Source organism: Solea senegalensis, linkage group LG11 (genome assembly GCF_019176455.1).
Source record: "Solea senegalensis isolate Sse05_10M linkage group LG11, IFAPA_SoseM_1, whole genome shotgun sequence".
NCBI lineage: Eukaryota > Metazoa > Chordata > Actinopteri > Pleuronectiformes > Soleidae > Solea > Solea senegalensis.
In genome coordinates, this window is record NC_058031.1 from 24,290,278 (window position 1) to 24,306,404 (window position 16,127).

General features: G+C 43.3%; 1 protein-coding gene across 1 annotated transcript; it reads left to right on the top strand.

The window, feature by feature from the left end:
* The first annotated feature begins 255 nt into the window (after positions 1-255).
* Positions 256-5,392, top strand: LOC122777890 (sodium- and chloride-dependent creatine transporter 1-like). Its single transcript, XM_044039419.1, has 13 exons — positions 256-402; positions 1,511-1,642; positions 1,925-2,192; positions 2,448-2,580; positions 2,771-2,905; positions 2,986-3,089; positions 3,182-3,306; positions 3,950-4,062; positions 4,279-4,416; positions 4,565-4,667; positions 4,754-4,854; positions 5,026-5,196; positions 5,276-5,392. Exons 1-13 carry the CDS (start codon positions 273-275, stop codon positions 5,390-5,392), a joined length of 1,770 nt encoding a protein of 589 aa, XP_043895354.1. The 5' UTR covers positions 256-272.
* The last annotated feature ends 10,735 nt before the right edge of the window (positions 5,393-16,127 follow it).

Here is a 16,127-nt window from a genome sequence, read left to right on the forward strand (position 1 = left end):
TGGTTTGTTGGACCAGTTTCTGGATTAGTTTTTTGACTGGTTCTGGTTCCTGCCAGTCTTGTGGACTGGTTCTGGTTCCTGATCAGATGGAGAATCTTCCCGCCTCTGCTGGTTCTCTGGTTCTCCTGGAGGAGACCAAGAAGAACCCGTTTATCAAGTCCAACAGCATTGAGTATGTGTCTTTAGCAGCAGCTAACAGTTCCACCGTCCCATCGGTGGTGGTGACGAACTTCGGCGATGGTCCAGACAAGAAAGGAGGTGTGGTCCCGGGGATGGGGCCAGGATACCAGGAGCGGGAGACATGGACCCGGCAGATGGACTTCATCATGTCCTGTGTTGGCTTTGCTGTTGGACTTGGAAACGTTTGGAGGTTCCCGTACCTGTGCTTCAAGAATGGAGGAGGTAACACACACACACACACACACACACACACACACACACACACACACACACACACACACTGTATCTTTAAATATTAACTTCATGTTTCCCATCAGATACATATAGAACGGTGTGGGCTGGGCTTGTGCGTGAGGGCATGGCTTATATGCATTTTACAGTGTGTAATGAGTTATTGATCAGTGACAGCAGCAGGTTCAAGTGATCAGCTTTCATGACTGCGTGTGCATGTGTGTGTGTCGCATGTGTGTGTGTGTGTGTGTGTCTGTGCATGTGTCTGTTCATGTGTGTGTCTTTACATGTGTGTGTCTGTGCATGTGTGTGTGTGTCTGTCTGTCTGTGCATGCATGTGTATATCTGTCTGTCTGTGCATGCATGTGTATATCTGTCTGTCTGTGCATGTGTGTGTGCCTCTCTCTCTCTGGACTTTGGTGTTTACAGTTTCCTGTCTAACTCTGAGATAAAGACGTGAACATAGATAAACATCGTAGACTTAAACTACCATAGATTTTATTATCTCTGTGTGTCAGGCTGGTTCTAAGCAGCAGGGGGCGCTCACAGCACAGTCAGCTCTGAACATGTTTGAACCAGTGGTCGACTGTGATGAGTGTGTGTGTGTGTGTTCGACTGTAAATCTGCAGGATGTGACATCACGTCTTTGTTCTTTCAAAATAAAATGTATGAGCAGAGACAAACAGCTTAGAGGGGAAAGAAAAGAGAAGATGTTTGTCCTCACCTGAAAAGGTCTCATTCCCGGGGGGAATAAAATCTACGTCAGTTTAAGTCGACAATACCTACGTCACATGTTCACGTCTTTATCTCACTGTGAGACAAACTTTTACAACAGGAAACTGAAGTTTGTAAACCACTCACTCTCCCACACCAACGTCCACAGAGAAAATCAGTGATTTTCAGAAGTTGTTGATCCACTGCTGCCTCCATCACTAAGTTCAAATGTCTTATTTTGTGAATTCGGCATTAAAAATCCTCTGTTCAGATTTGCCACAGTGACACAAAGTGACCACACAAGGCAGCAGCGGACCAGCAGCTCCTGTGTTTTCACAACATGTTGTAATGATGCAGCTGAAATGTGTGTGTGTGTGTCTGTCAGGTGTCTTCCTGATCCCGTACCTGCTCATCGTCTTCGTTGGAGGAATCCCGATCTTCTTCATGGAAATCTCTCTGGGTCAGTTCATGAAGGCGGGCGGCATCAACGTGTGGAACATCGCGCCGCTCTTTAAAGGTGCAGTACACCACAAATTCATCACATGGTGACCATGGTAACGTTTGAGTGAACATGACCTGGAAGCAGGTTTTTATCTGTAATCATTTGATATGTGACTGTAAAAACAGGACTCTGCCAGTCTACATGCCAGTGTGTTGTTGGTAAAGACACTTCCTCAACACGTGTGCAGCACATTGATGTGGGAATTGACCTAAAATGATGACAAAATGTTGTAATCATATAGAAACATGTATGTGCAGAATGAAGGGAGTCATGTGACACGCTGTCCCCGCCCCTCAGGTCTGGGTTACGCCTCCATGGTCATCGTGTTTTTCTGTAACACCTACTACATCATGGTGTTGGCCTGGGGCCTCTACTACCTGGTCAAGTCGTTTAGCTCCACCCTGCCCTGGTCCACCTGTGATAACGAATGGAACACACCCAGCTGCGTGGAGACCTTCCAGCACCAGGACTGTAAAAACAGCAGCCTCGCCAACATCACCATCACCGGCAACATGACCTGTGCCCAGCTGGCAAACGCAAGCTCACCCATCGTCGAGTTCTGGGAGTAAGTTCTGTCTTCTGTCAGGGGGGCGGGGCAAGTGGGAGTGGGTGGGGCATTGACGACGTTGATTGTGTTGTTGAATCAAAAGAAGAAATTAATATTTGAGTCTATATACTGAGTCTTCTGTCATCATTTGAACTGCAGCATGTTAGTGATCAAAGACGAGAAGAAGACAGAAGACACACTGCTGCTCACCTGTCCTCTGTCTGTCTCTCACCTGTCCTCTGTCTGTCCCTCACCTGTCCTCTGTCTGTCCAGGAACAAGGTGCTGGACATCTCATCTGGTCTGGATGAACCTGGACGTCTGAACTGGGAGATCCTGCTGTGTTTAATGGCCGCGTGGGTGATTGTTTATTTCTGTGTGTGGAAGGGAGTCAAATCCACCGGGAAGGTACGTGTGTGTGTGTGTGTGTGTGTGTGTGTGTGTGTGTGTGTGTGTGTGTTGTGTGTGGTGTGTGTGTGAGATAATGTCCTCCTCTGTGATTTCACTGTAACTCAACTCCACCTGGGACCTGTAGCTCTCCATGGTGCTAAAACAGCACATTCCTGTGTGTGTGTGTGTGTGCGTGTGTGTGTCTCAGGTGGTCTACATCACAGCCACCTTACCGTACCTGGTCCTCATCATCCTGCTGGTCAGAAGTGTGACTCTTCCAGGTGCTTATGATGGAATCATGTACTATATCAGTCCTGACTGGTCCAAACTGTCCCAGGCTCAGGTCAGTGTGTGTGTGTTCATATGGAGAAGGTGAAGAAAACTGACAGACACACACTCATTCGACCTCTGACCCCTGCACAGGTGTGGGTCGACGCCGGGACACAGGTCTTCTTCTCGTACGCCATCGGTCTTGGTGCTCTGACGGCGCTGGGGAGCTACAACCGCTTTAACAACGACTGCCACAAGTACAACACACACATACACACACACACACAGGCGCACACACATGCACACGCACATTCATACACACACTGACATGCTTGTCTTGTTTGTGCAGAGACGCCTTCATCCTCGCCTTCATCAACAGTGGAACCAGTTTCTTTGCTGGTTTTGTCGTCTTCTCTATTCTGGGCTTCATGGCTGCAGAGCAGGGAGTGGAAATCTCACAGGTGGCTGTGTCAGGTACACACACACACACACACACACACTGAATCAGATCTGCAGTGTTTCCTTCTGAGGAAGCACTAAATATAACTGCGTCATGTGCTTCATTGATATTAATACACGCACATACAGTTGACTGGAGACTGTACTCTGTGTGTGTGTGTGTGTGTGTGTGAGACAGAACATGTTCATGTCTCTGTCTCACTGTTACACAGACTTTTCCAACAGGAAACTGAAGTTTGTAAACCACTCACTCTCCCACACCAAACCCCATAGAGAAAAGCAGTGATTTTCACATCACACACACAGGAGTTGTTGATCCACTGCTGCCTCCGTCACTAAGTTCAAATGTCTTATTTTTACAGTTCGGCTTTAAATATCCTTGGTTCAGGTTTAACTCAGTGACACAAATTGACCACACGAGGCAGCAGTGACCAGCAGCTCCTGTGTCCCTGCCAGCTAAAATCACTGATTTTCTCTATGGGGTTTGGTGTGGGAGAGTGAGTGCTTTACAAACGTCAGGGTCACTTTCAAAGTTGGGCGGGACATAAAAACTCCACATTTACATCATTGATCGATCCTTTTCTGGATGACTTGATCAAACTCGATAATCAATAATCATTGATCAGTGGTGTTCAGTCATGTCTGTGTTGTGGTCCAGGTCCAGGTCTGGCCTTCATCGCATATCCAAAGGCTGTCACGCTGTTGCCCGTGTCGCCGCTGTGGGCGGCGCTCTTCTTCATCATGCTGCTGCTGCTCGGCCTCGGCAGTCAGGTGATCAAACTCCCACAATCCTTCACATTCACCACACACTGTCATCATGACGTCACAGCGGGTCTTTCAGGGGATTCATGTGTTCATCTGTGACAACGTCCAGCATTAATGACGCCATCATCAACATTTATATTCATTTAAATTACTCTGTTTTAAATCAATACACACTCTGTCTGTCTGTCTGTCTGTCTGTCTGTCTGTCTGTCTGTCTGTCAGTTTGTGGGAGTGGAAGGATTCGTCGCAGGAATCCTGGATCTGTTTCCGGGACATTATCAGTATCGTTATAAGAGAGAGATTGCCGTGGTGATCTGCTGCTTGCTCTGCTTCATCATTGAAATCTCCATGGTGACACAGGTGATGACCACATACACATTGATGATGACGATGATGTCATAGGATTTCATTTTCTTTCATTCAACAATATTTTCATAGTGTTTTGTTCATTAAATGATGATGATGTTTGTGTGTGTGTGTGTGTGTGTGTATGTGGGTGTGTGTGCAGGGAGGAATGTACGTCTTCCACTTGTTCGATTATTACTCTGCCAGTGGAATGACTCTGCTGTGGCAGGCCTTCTGGGAGTGTGTCGTTGTGGCCTGGGTCTATGGTATGTCTCATATACACACACACACGTGTTGAACGTGTCACTGTTTGACCTGATGATGTCACTTCCTGTGGTCTGACCGTGTGCAGGTGCTGACCGCTTCATGGATGACATCGCTCGTATGATCGGGTATCGTCCGTTCTTCTGGGTCAAGTGGTGCTGGTTGTTTGTGACTCCATGTGTGTGTATGGTGAGAGAACACACACACACACACACACACTTCACTCATCGCTATGGTTACGAGTTTCCTCTCATTGTAATTTTTAAATATGATGAAAATATTTGCGTCCTACATTTAAAACGACCTGACCTTTGACCCACTGTGTTGTGTGTGTGTGTGGTGGCTCCGCCCCCTCTGCAGGGCATCTTCCTGTTTCAACTGATCACCTACAAACGTCTGACGTACAACAACGTGTACGTGTATCCGTGGTGGGGCGAGGTGATCGGCTGGTTCCTGGCGCTGTCGTCCATGCTCTGTATTCCCCTCACTTTCATCTACAAACTCTTCAGAGCCAAAGGCTCCTTCGCTGAGGTTAGCTCCGCCCACTGTGACGTCATCACACACACCACTTAACTAATCAGACGCCTGAATGCTGACTTGTGTGTTGCAGCGCTGGTCTTACCTGACCACACCAGTGTGGGGCGCTCATCACCTGGAGAACATGGCCACGCCCCTGAGGCCGGGCGTCGACGACAACAGGGTCGTCATCTCCGAGACCGTCATGTAGGCGTGGATCAATCACAGAGCTCAACAGCCAACTGCCATGACCTCGACCAGTCGTCACCATTGAGATGAGAAAAAAAAAAATCTAATCTAATCTAATCTAATCTAATCTAATCTGATATAATCTGATGTAATCTAATCCGATCTGATTTGAGCTAATCTGACATAATCTGATGTAATCTAATCTGATTTGATATAATCTGATATATGATATAATGATTTGAAGGAAAACTTTCAGCATAGGCTGACATGGTCACATGACCACGCCGAGCTCAGCGGGGGTCATGTGACCACTGAATGCACTTTACTTCACCGATTGTTGTTGATCAATCATCTGATCGATCGTCTTCCTGCTCTTGTCCTCGGGTCTGACCTCAAGGTTCCAGTGAGATTTCAGTTTCCTCACGCATGTCACCGAGGAGGCGGAGCTACAACTCCTGAAAGGAAAACAGAGATGATCGATCTGATTATTGGTGAATGAAACTGAGCCGATCGGTGATATTTGAATAATTTACTTTAAAATGAAAAAGAAATTACATCTCATGCACTTTGACGTTGTTGTGGCTGAAATCTCACTGGATCTGACCTTTGGCCCCTCCTCAGGCTCCACCCCCTAAGGTCAACTGAAGTGCCAAACAGACACTGATTTCACTCACAGCTGCCAATCATGTTCACTGAGCTCCTCACTCTGCCTCTGACCACCCCCCAGCTCCTCCCTCCCTCCCTGAGCTCCACCTTCTGTCTCTGATCCCCCCACCTCCCTCCCTGAGTCTCTGATCCCCCCCAGCTCCTCCCCCCTCCCTGAGCCCCTCCCTCCACCACAGAGATCCTCCCCTCACCGACACGTTTAATCCGAAATCAAGAACAAACTAAGATCGTGATGAATAAAAATGCTTCATCATGGAGACGTGATGATGAGTCACATGTCGTCAGTGTGTGCCGCGTCAGTGTGGTGACGCCACCTGGTAGGACCCGATGGGAGCTGGAGGACTCCGCCTTACGTCGCAATGTCGAGCTGACGCCACTTTTCCCGCCATCAGCTGTCTGTGGGGGGCGTGTACAACGGTCTCCTAGCAACCAGTCACACAGCACGGGTGGGATTTACGATGACGTTGTTCGCTGCACTTTAAAAAAAAAAAAATTGTAAAAAATATCAGAGATTTGTCAATAATTATTGATCATGTGTGGGATTGTTTATATTTTGATTGAGTAAATGTCCGCGCTGCCATCTGCCACCATCAGGAGGCGACTGTGGGAGGAGTCTGTCTTTATGCCCCGCCCACGCTTTGTTATAACAGTGTCACTTCCTGTTTACGTTGTCTTTCTGACTGTAGCGAAACAAAAGTTATTGATTATAAGTAATATTTACACTAATGATGACATGAGACACTAACGAGATGCTAACGAGTCACTCTCTGATGATGTCATTATTTCTTTCATTGACCTCTGACCCTGCAAGGGTCACATGTTCAAATCCACTGTTATCATTGTAGTTTCTTCAGCAATAAAAGCAGCAGATTAACACTTGATCTCCATGGTTACTGCGTTGTTTGTCTCTATTTCTGATGAACAAGTGAAGTCACTCATTCATCTTATACCCCTTTATCGTCCACATGAGGGTCATGGAGGACGCTGGTGCTAATTCCAGCTAACATAGAGTTTACATTTTCTCCCCATGTGTTGGTTTTCTACAAGTTCTGCGAGTTCTCCAGGTCATCATTTAGTATGTTGTCCAAAATGAGACAAAAAAGTCGTAGTAGGACATACGAAACTATGACTTTTTTGTCTCAATTTGGACGACTTACTAAACTATGACTTTTTTGTCTCAATTTGGACGACATACTAAACTATGACTTTTCTGAGTGATTTTGGACAACATACTAAACTATATCTCTTTTTGTCTCATTTAGGACGACATACTAAACTATGACTTTTTAAAAAGAGCTTAAAGAGTTTGAATAGTTTTTATAGAGTTCAAAGAGTTTTTTATAGAGTTTGAAGAGTATTTAAGGAGTTTTTAAAGTCTTTAAACTCAGAATTTTTTTTTTAAACTTTTCGAACTCTTTAAAAACTTTTTAAACTCTTAACAGACAGAAAATAAGGAGAGAGTAATCTGCTGACTCAGCACTTTCACACTCAGAGAAGAAACGTGATCGCAGCTCCAAGTGGATCAAACCGGTTCAAACCAACAGCTGAAGACCAGGGAGCACAGGGGGCCAGTGTTAGGACATTGTCCTGAAAACACAACGGCTGAAAACACTGACTTGAAGATGAACAGATGAAGATGAACGGATGAAAACACTGACTTGAAGATGAACGGATGAAGATGAACGGATGAAATGTTGAAAACTTTATTCAAACACAGGTTTGATGACGCGCAGATAATTGTAAACCAAACACAAATGCAAATAAAAAAGAATAAATAAAATAAGTCATAATCATGACTTAATGATTTATCATTTCAAATCTTTTCTATCCAAGTCGTTTCGGTTTATTCTCCATATTATTTAATTATTTTAATTTTTTGGTGGATTAAAAAAAGAGAAGCATTAAGAAACTCTTACATAATCATCTAACTAGTTGTAAGTGCGTGCTTTTTTGTTGTCGTCTTACTCGAGGGAGCGTTGAAAGAGATCCAACATGGCCGACACAGTCACTGACGTCCATCAGCACCATCAGTGTGTGTGTGTGTGTGTGTGTGTGTGTGTGTGTGTGTGTGTGTGTAAAGAAGGTGATGACAGAATATGACGTAAACACCATGATGTTTATTTTCAGGAATGTTTCATCAACAGGAAACAACATCAGTGAATGCAGATGGTCCATATGAAGCCACCGCCCCCGTGGAGGCTCCGCCCCCCCATGTCAGTAGATGAGACATGTTGGTGTTATGATTTACAGCTGACAAGACTCCTGGTTGGTCAGGAGGCTGTGTGGGTGGGGCATGACTGTGTCAAACAGATTTAACCAATGAGAGGAGGCAAAGGGGGCGGAGTCACCAGTTTACAAACAAACGATCTGTTCAAACAAACACACGTGAACCATGAAACTTTCTTCCCCAAAAATACTCGGCCTTTGACCCTCAGGAACGAAACAGAACAATGATTATTGAAGAAATATAGAATAGCTGAGTATAGAATTTAACCTGAATATTTATGTTGAAATGCAGGCTATGTTCATGGTGATTATCTCAATTAAACGCTACAATATTAATGTAGTGTGAGGCTCTTAATACCGGGGAGCAGTGTGTGATTTGTAGAGGTTTGAACCTGCATGTGGGGTTAGGTGGTTGGTTATACTTATAACCATATTAGTGAGCACATGCATATAATGCCATGACATTAAAATTGGGTAATTAGGTTTTGAAGGTGTGTTTTCATCATTTTTGACCACAGAACAGTTCGTACTGCTCGCTGAAACATATAGTGGTGTCATTTGAATTGTCCACATCTTTTTGGTCTTCGCAGCTAAACTAAAGAGACATTTCTCAAATTCACCTCATCCTCATCTTGATGTTTCACACGAGCTATAGGTTGAAAAGTTTGCCTGACAAATATATCATATCTGTCCTCTCCCAAACCATCATTAGGCCATGTGTGTGCTTTTGTATACAGTATAACAATGTATGTGTGCATGCATATGTGTGTGTGTGTGTGTGTGTGTGTGTGTGTGTGTGTGAGGCCGCAGGAAGCAATGTATGTATTAATGGGAGAAAGTGTCAGGAACACTGAATGCATCCAGCAGAGAGGGGGTGTATTAAGACGGTCACAGACCGCCTCCTCAAGCTGCTATAACATACAAACACAAACACACACACGCACACGCACACACACACACACACACTCCTTGAGGGGAAGAGAAAGATAATCACATTTTCTCTCAAACTGAATAGGTGAAAAAAAAGAACCTGAGCGATGCAAATGTGCCTGTTTGTTTCTTGTTCTGCAAGCATCAGCCGTCATCGCAGCCCAGGTTTCATTTGTCATTCCTGGACGCTGCTCGTGCAGCGAACCCTGGTCACTTGATTGACAGCTCATTACCTTCCCGTAATGCAGACAACAACCTTGGAAAATAGCGACAAAGCTGGAGGAATTCAGTTGAAATTTCCATTCAAGCTGGGTTTGTTGCAGAGGATCACTGGCACAGATGTGAAACCTTTTTAGGTAATTGTGCAAGCATGCACGGACAATCGATTATTCAAGGGCTCATTTTCATCTTGATGATTTATCACTCACTCTGACCTGCTTAGACTGTTCCTCAAACTCAAACTAGACAAACAAAACTCAAGCAGCAATGCTTCATGACGTCAAGGCTCCAAGTTTGATAAAACTTAAATGAAGGTATTTTTCTATGCTGTGACAATGTTGCATGAGACAAAAATGCTCAAACACAAAAGAATACCAGCACACACACACACACACACACACACACTGCAACCTTCATCCCTTCTGTGCAACAGTATCTGAGGAGTGTGAGAACTCCCTGTTCCCTGGAGATCAGGAAAGAGGGTCTTTCATACATTTGTTATCAGACGACGAGAACGGCGACAAGGAGCTGGAAGGGACAAGAAAAAAAAAAGTCATCCCTCACATCTGTCTTTTCGTAATCCCAGCACAGCATGAGCGTGGAGTTACATATAGAACGTCAGAGCCAGAGCTTCTTCACAATTTCCATCAGCGGCTCAGATGTGCTACCGCTTGTGTCTGATTCGGCTCATAGTTTTACACATAACCTCATCAAGTGAGCACTTTCTGATGCAGCTAATTTAGGATGGAATGATGTTTGGGAGTGTGTGTGTGTGTGTGTGTGTGTGGGCGTGTGTGTACATACAGTTTATGTCAGCAGGCTTGAATAGACGGGATAATCCCTCTCAAAAGAGAAAACGCTGAATTCTATGAACACACATGCCTGTTTTTCCATTTGTCATCATTTTATTGTCATTACAGAACACAACAGAACAAAGTAAGGTGGCATATAAGGGTTTTAAATCCCTTATATACCACCTTATATATACCCATTCCTTTTCACGTGTGCCTTCAGCCTTTGTCAGTTTTGTTTTTTGTTTTTGTTAAGCGGTATAATGTCTATGTAATGCTTTACTCCAAAGCTTATTATGACTCTCCAATAATACAAGAGAAGCTAAAGGAGGGATATTCATCATCGATTCACCCAGCACAGCTAAAACTTACAGGACTGAACGATCTAAATCTCTTTTTTAACACTGATCAAGTTTATCACTGCATTAAGGAAGATACTGTACCTACAATCAGAGGGTAAAGCAGAGGACTATGAATGAATGAATATTCCTTGCATGTCACTTCTGGTGTTAAAATGATATTGTGTGAAATAGAATTGGAAATGGTTTACACAAAGTGAGCAGGAAGGGTGTTAACACATAATGAAGACGTAACCTCTCCTCAGGCCTCACAGCCTCTCACTAGACTGTGATTGATCCTGATTCGTGATGAAGGACAGTACGTTGGCAGAGGAAGAAAGAAAGAAAGAAATAGTCGTGAGATTGTCTGTTGCATCCACTGCCACAGTAAATGATCCCGTTAAACAACAACTGCAGACATGAACTTCAAACCTTGTGGGCGTTGTTGGACTGAAGCCCAGTAAATTGCTTTTTTTGTTTGTTTGTTTAACATGTGTTTTCTAATCAGCAAATTGACTGTAGGTGTGACGGTGTACCGTGATGGACTGGCATTCTGTTCAGGGTGTACCCCGCCTTGTTACACCATGTCAGATGGAATGAGCACCAGTGACCGACCCCGCCTCGATGTTTTAACTGAATAACATTACGCTGCTTCATTGCTAAATGCTGTACATTTCGCGTATTTATATGAAGATATTTTATCACTCTGTATTTTATTTGTATTCTAAATAAATCATTTCTGAATATTTTTTAAAATGTCACATAACAAATGTGTGTGTCATTTTGTGTGACTGCATCCTTGTTAAGAGTGTTGCTGCCAGTCATGGCCTGAACCCACTTCTAATCTCAATGAGACTTTCCAGGTTAAATAAAGGTTATAATAACACAATAAGACAAAAAAGACAAGAAGAGGGATTCTGTGTCTCTTCTTGTCCCCCACGTCTCCCTCAGACATATTATATACACACACACGCCTATGGGTGAGGAATGCTTGATCCTGATATTGGAGACCAGTTGGCAGCATGGTGGCCTGACTCCTCTCAGGAGCTGGTGGAGGTGCTTGTCTCACCACTCCATGGCCTTATTCTGTCAGTCCCTACATGAGGGGCCTCGCGAGGCCTCCTCGTCTCCATCTCCAACAGCATCTCCAGCACTGAAGGACAACACAGAGAAATGGAGGGGGGGGGGACAGATATGAGGAAGGAGATGCGGGAATCCAGCCTCCATTATGTGTCCAACAAAGCAACATTTTCACTTTGAAGGGAAAGTGTTGCTATTGCAGACATTCTTTGTGTCTCAATGACCTTGAACCAGTGTGGTACAGGACAAAGGGAAGGAAACGCTTCACAGACGAGCACCAGAGCATTAGTGCTTCAAGAAGATATGTTTATAGTATTGTTTAGAAATGAGGTGTGTATTCATTTATTTATTTATTCGTATTTTCATTCAATTTGTATTTTAATCTGCAGCAATAATGTGCGACTCAACACAAACTACAGTCGTCATCTGCAATATTGGATGAATTGCAATCTTGACCAGAGGCTAGAGTGATATTCAAAACATGGTCACGAAAATAAGACCCGTTTTAATTTGGCTCTTTGATCACCGGTCCATTTCCCTTCACCCAGTGGCACCAAATGATAAAAACCAAACGAGACTCGAGTGAGTAAAGCGAGAGACAGTCATTTTGTGACAGCTCAGTAATCCCTCGATAATAGACAGTAGTCAGGACAATGCCTGTCACTTTAAATTATCCAATAGTCTGACTGACACATGAGACCACAGCAGCTGCAGGTCTTTCAAAACACCCGTATAACTCAAATATATCTTGGACAGATTTTCTGCTCGAGTGAATCTTGGAGATTTCAACAGATAAGAGGTCAGTTGGACGTTAATAGTAGAAATGTCTGTGTTAAGGTAACAGTCTGGGAGTTACTGAAGGCAGTTTCGATATCAGATTTCATTACAGTTATTTAAATGGCAAAATATTAAAGTTGTTACTTGCACATTAGAAAAATACATTATTATACTCATTTTATTTTCCTCGCTCTGTCCCCAGCCACGGCGTGAAACTGTTGCCACCATGTGGTGGTGTGCAGGATTTATGTTTATGTCTGGGGTAAAAAAAGAGGAACAAAAAACTTTTGAATAACATTTCTACATGATGATTCAGGTAGAAGGACAAGACACTGACTTCTGGTGATTCTCACAAAACCTTATCAAGATATTAAGAGTGTACATGTTTTCAAACATACTCCAAAGAGTGAAATAAAAAGAATCCTTGCTGTATGACAGATAACAGGTCACTAAAGAAACTTGAATAAAGGAAACTCTTTCCTTTTATTTTCCATTCCAGAAAAGTTCAATTAGTTGGATTAGAAAAACCATTGTTGGCTTGTTGCAATGAAGAGAGACAACATCGACCTCTTCCAAGCTTCGTCTTTGCTATTATTGTGACGTGTGGACTGATCCAAACAGAATACTGAAGCATCTGAGGCGTCTTTGGCTCACATCACCATCACATGTTGCGGCTTGACGTGACCTGAGGTGCATCAGCGCTCTCATCTAACAAAGATCTTCCTTCTCCAGAGAGCAAAAAGTTCTGGCTGGCTGCACTGGCCTTGACATCCCATAATACCCCCTCCTTTGCACATCACACACATTACATGGCCTATGTGTGTGTGTGCGTGTGTGTGTGTGTTCTCCTTCACTCACTTGGTGTCTGTCAGAAAGATAACTCTGAAAAAGAGACTAACTGTAACAACTTGATTGTTAACTTCAGTGATTTGGGCTCGAGTGACAATGAACTCTGCGTCAGAGGCTGAGCTACATGCAAATGCAATCTTTTTTTTCACGGCTGTGTCGCCATGGACTGAAAGCAGGGAGGGAGGATACGTGCTGAGTGAGCACACACACACACACACACACACAAACACACACACACAAGCACTACACTGTCTTCTTTAAAGCTTAAAATTCAGAATGCACATATACACATTTGCATAATGATGTTATTTTTCTTTACTCTTGAGAAAAGAAACTAAGCATTAGTGGAAAAATGATTCACACACATAAAAGTCAAAAGACTTGTCTGCTTGCCCCTCGCTATTCATTGCATTTTATAAATGTATATTTCATATATCTTACAAAGCAGTATTTGTACTACTTGACACAGTTTTCTACCACTGTCCCCAATGACTCACTCACAATGGTCATAATATAAATCTATGCGATAATAAGCATAGTTTTATTGCGAAATGGATGATAATATGATATAATTTTAGCCTTAAATACTTTGAAAGGTTTACAGGCAAAGGTTTTAGATGATTGAAATATGACAAGAGGCCATAAATGGACTTAACCCTTTCTATTTCACAAACTGGTCATGTCTTCTTTTTAGAAAATAAGTGAGCAATGACAACAGTTCTATACTTTCTTCACGACATGTGAAGCCAAAACGATCCTGCAAAAGAAGATTTAAAAAATATTAACATGAAAACAGAGTGTAAATATTATTTTCACTGTTCTCAGAGTATTCCATCTAATAGCATTTCCTTAACTGACCTCACAATTCATGAGTCGCCACACGGGCCTTTCTGCATGGAGTTTGTATGTTTCTCTGTGTGTGTGTGTGTGGGTTCTCTCCGGGTTCTCCGGCTTCCTCCCACAGTCCAAAAACATGCAACGTTAAATTGGACACTCTAAACTGACCATAGGAGTGAGTGTGAGAGTGAATGGTTGTTTGTCTTTCGCTGTGTGTGTGTGGCCCTGACTGGCGAACTGTCCAGGGTGTACCCCGCCATTCATCCATCTTCAACTGCTTTATCCTCCACATGAGGGTCACGGGTGCGGCGCCAATCTCAGTTGACCCTGGACAGTTTGCAGTCCATCACAGAGCCACATGGAGACAATGTACAAGTGTACGAGTGTCCACTTTACCTAATCCCTAGCATTACCATCAACTTCTTCAACCAAACTGACATATGAAAATGAAGATAGACGTTTTGTTGTCCCGAGTCCTCGCATTTCTCTGATGTCTCATTATTTGCTTTTATCTTTATTTTTTTTTTTCCATGAAGGCGACTGTCTTGCAACAACATTGGTGCTAAATTTCCACAATCACCTGACCTGACCTATACTCATCACCGTCATGTGACAGACAAAGCAAGCGCTAATTGGAATAAAACACTTTTCACACATTGTTCTTAAGCCGTCTAATTGCCACATTGGAACAGCCTACCTCTTATGAAGTGTTCTCTCTTTTTTTATTATAAAATTACTTATTTTATTGGTTTTCCTTCTTTTAGCGTAATGATTTTGTAGCACTTTTGTCAACGAAGGTTGTTTCTCAATGGTCTATGCACATAAACTTAGACTTAACTTCAGCTTCAAAATGTTACCTAACTATCTACAGGGACAAATGCACTCTCTCACAGAGTCAAGACAAAAGAGTAATAAGAGCACAAATAAAAACAAACAAACACCCAAGCAGGACATGCAAAGACATGAATTAATCCCAGGTGCTTCCAGAATGTTGGAAATTTCCCCCAGAGCAACTGGTGCTGAGAAAATTAAAGTAAACCTCTATTTAGGCAGATTCATTTTGGATCAGAGCATTAGAAGAAAAATACCCAGTGTCCTCAGAGGTGAAGTGGTGAAAGATTGGAGGTTTGTTACAAACCTTGACAGTGCTGAGGTTACAGCTGAATGCTGAAAGAAAGAGAGAACTCTTTAGATGGTGCTTGTAAATGTGAAGGCATTAATAAAGCGACAATCTCCTAAACATGAGGTAATAACAGCAGCAGCGTCAATTCTTATTCATCGTGTCTCTCCATTTCATTCTGCACTTGGCCAACTAAAGAAAATAAAAATAACCTAGAGTTCGTAACATGAAGCCTAAAAATATTTAACAGTATATTGTAACACAACTGCTTGAATGAAGGGCATGATTCCTAATTCTGCATGAACACTGTGAGAGTTATTCTGAAAAGAAGGGGGAGAAATGACATGGTGAAAAGAGGAGCACTATAGCAAGCACCATTTGTTCTTTTTGTTACATCAGTGACAGAAGCCACATAAATGATGTCAATCACCATCTACATTTGTGCAATGGAGATACGTTTTCAGAGTATCTGTGAATAAAAAGTTAGCTGAGGTTACGTGTGGTTACAAACAGTGTGACAATTAAGACGGATCGAAATGTGAAACAAAGAGAAGCGATGTTCACAGTTTTATACTATTTTATTAGCATCATATACATTATTAGATATACTTACATAGTGCATCACACTTATAATTCACAACCTCTATTTTAGAGAGAACAATAGTCTAGATTCTAGACAGGAATTGTGGTGAGAAAATGTAAAGAGGGTTCAGTTCAGTAGAAGCGTGGATGGAGGAGGGCTGGGTGCACAGCAGCCGCCAGAGACGCTCGATGGAGCGGCTGCAGCTGCCAGTAGAAGCCTCCGTCTGTGGGGAGCTGTCCACTTAGCGGGGGGTGCTGAAACAGCAGAGGTGGCAACGCAGGGCAACGCAGGGCAACGCAGGGCAACGCAGGGCGCAGATCTTGAACCTCTTGTTTCAACTT